The sequence below is a fragment of the Triticum dicoccoides genome, chromosome 1B (assembly GCF_002162155.2).
Source record: "Triticum dicoccoides isolate Atlit2015 ecotype Zavitan chromosome 1B, WEW_v2.0, whole genome shotgun sequence".
NCBI classification, from domain to species: domain Eukaryota; kingdom Viridiplantae; phylum Streptophyta; class Magnoliopsida; order Poales; family Poaceae; genus Triticum; species Triticum dicoccoides.
The window spans coordinates 414,574,976-414,577,934 of NC_041381.1; the positions used below are offsets into that span (position 1 = coordinate 414,574,976).

General features: G+C 50.5%; 1 protein-coding gene across 1 annotated transcript; it reads right to left on the minus strand.

Annotated features, from left to right (window-relative positions):
- Positions 1-267: 267 nt before the first annotated feature.
- On the minus strand, positions 268-1,731 carry LOC119338324. Its single transcript, XM_037610619.1, has one exon. The coding sequence runs from the start codon at positions 1,729-1,731 to the stop codon at positions 526-528; it is 1,206 nt and encodes a 401-aa protein (XP_037466516.1). The 3' UTR covers positions 268-525.
- Between the last annotated feature and the right edge of the window lie 1,228 nt (positions 1,732-2,959).

Sequence of the window (2,959 nt, forward strand, 5' to 3'; positions counted from 1 at the left end):
TTTCCAAATGACCAGTTACACTGATAGGATCCAACTATGTATACTTGAGCAAAATAATGCAAAATAAAATCTAGCTTCATTTATGTCAATTATAAACTGATCTTGCAAGTTGTATCTTTGCCTAATTCTATTGATACAGTGAAGGTTATAAATACATAGTTAGGTCAACACGTTGCTTAACATTTACATTATTAGCATTCTACAAAGGACAGAGAGCTAACTGAAGATGTTTTTTCATGTATATGCACGCAAGAGAATTTAAGAATCTAGCTAAAAGTAACTGAGAACCATCTGAGTTCCCATTTGGTATTAAGGAAACATTGTTAATCCCCATAGAATACTTCTTCCAAGCATAGAAGTAAGCTTCAGCTACTTTCTAGTTACAAAAAACAATATTGTGTCAGCTACAATGATATATGATTGGGTTACACAAATGACTAACAATTCCCAACAACAATGGGGCATCTTGGTTTTACTCTAGCGAGAAAGTAACATTCTCTGGTCCAGTTTTCTTCTTCGGCCTAGTCAAGCCTCATCAGATTGAGGGTTCACCTTATTGCATACCAATGAAGGAGGGAACCCCATGATGTAAGGATAGGAATGGTAAGAGTGAGTGACAGGGCAGAGCTTATTCAGCTTTTCTGTTTCAAAGCAGTAGGACATGAACAAGCAAGAATCCTGATTCATCTCAGAAAAAGTAGAAAAATACACAAAGCCACTGATAATCGCCACAATATTGAGAGCAACATCACCATCCAGACCATCCTGCAGCGAAATTGTCTTGTCCAGGATCCATTTATCAACACCGTCATCGTCGGGTCTCCAGATCCAAACAACAAGCATGAGCTTAACTGCGCAGACCAAACAGAGCTTCCCATCCTTGGTCTCACCAGGCTTAAATTCCCCTTCCCCTTCCATATGCAGCGGCGGATTGATTTCTGAGAATTGCAGTGTGGCAGTGTTCAGCACACGGATATTGGATCCGCTTGTAAATGTCCAATAAACAGACCCATTCACCATCGTACCACCCAAACCATCGTCCGGCGGGCTGGCATCCTCCGAAAACGGGGAAACCTGCCACTCTCTGGTATCTGATGAGAACACGGCAGCTTGCGCCCCCCGCCTTTCATGAGCGACAGAGACAATGCGGAACTGCCTGTGGCATTCAGAGGCGAGCATGTGGAACTCAACGTACATGTCGCTGCAGACCTCCTCCGGTGGCACGGCGAAGAGATCCAGAGCCCGTGTGAGGGGATCGTAGACGGCCATTTTCTTGATTTGCCAGTTCACGAGAATGACATATCCATCGCGGCAATCTTCTATTGTCCACTCCGGATCGGGGTCGTTATCGTCTTCAGGGAGCAGGGTAAAAAAGACATCGGCGCCGCGGATGGCGGCGGCGTGGTCCACGTCGGAGCGGCGGCGGGTGGGCGCAAAGGCTGGCAAAGCGGGGTCGTGGATGTTGAGGAAGATTCCTAGGAGCTGGGGTGGGTGGAGGTCGCGGAACCGGCGGCGGAATGCAGGCGACGAGCGGACGGCGCGGAGGAAGGGACTGCAGGTGAGGGAGGCGCGGACGAGGCTCGGGAGGGAGGGGAGGCAGAGGAATACCTCGCCCAGAAGGTCGTCGCCGAGGGCGCATATGGTGGTGGGAGTGGGTGGCGGGGATTTCTTCTTCTTCGGAGGCGGCAGCGGCGGCGGCGGCGGCGGCGGCAGGGATTGCTGAGAGGCCATGTCCCGCACTGGAAATGAGTGAAGGAGGCGGCGGCGCTCCGTTTTATTTCAACACCTAGGAAAGCAAAGGCCGTCATCTCAGAGAAAAAAAAAGGGGGAGGGGGCCGCAAGCCCATTAAGGGCCAATTCTTTTGTAGCTTCTGGCAGCTTATTGTGAAAATAAGCCAGAAGCCCAAAAGAACTCGTTTGGGGGTCTTGGCTTAACTTATTTTCACAGCGTCCTCCTTCACAATGAAAATAAGCTGAGGGTGGAGCTCCTTCCCGCAGAAGCCCACTTAAGATGAAAGGGTATATTTTGTTGCCATTGTTGTTTGCACATTTTACAGAAGAAATGCCACCGCTCAGCCCCTGGCCAGTTTCCCTCGATCCCCCGAGAAAAACGATTCGCTCGTCCTCTCGCTCGCTCGTCTCACCGGGAGAGGCGCACCCAGCGACAGAGAAGCTAGGGTTCCTCCCAAGCCAGCCGCCGCCGCCGCGGCACCGCCGCTCTCCGTCGATCCAGCCCGTCCCTTCGGCGCCGCCAAGATGGACGGCGGGTAGGCCACCCTCCGCCGCTGCACCTTCCTCTCACGCCTCACTGGGCAACACACCTTCCCCATCTGCCTCCAGCCTTTCAAGTTGCTCCGGTCGATGCCCCACTCCGGCAGCCGCATCCAGCTCCACCTGTGGACCAGGGCGACCTCCATCTTATCCCCCCACTGGTTCCTTCTCAAACCTCCACTCCCACCCTCTCCTTCCTCCCATCCTCCCAGTCTGCTGTGACATGCTTCAATTTGGATGAGCCATTTCGTTCTCTTTCTAGTAATCATGGTCTGTTAGTGATTAGTGAGCCACCTGCAGATCTGCTAGTGATTTGGATGATATGATTCAGAAATTGATGCGAATTCCAGCTGTGCCCAAGGGTATTACAGACTATTCACTGGAAGTATGAGAAAATAAGCCAAACGACGGAAGCTAAAAAGAACTGGATGGCTTATTCTCATGGGCTTATTTCTATGGCAGCTTCTCTGAGGCTTATTCCCATCGCAGCTTATGGACGCTTATGGATAAACTGCATCTCAAATGAACTGGCCCTAAGCCCGTAACCACATAGGCTTGACTGGTTCGGGGATAAGAGCATCTAGAGCCGACCCGTAAAAAAAATCTAGAGTCATGTCGTGCACTGGAAATGAGTAAGAGCATCTCTAACAGACCCTTTATATCGCCCCTGAAAGGATTGATATAGTTG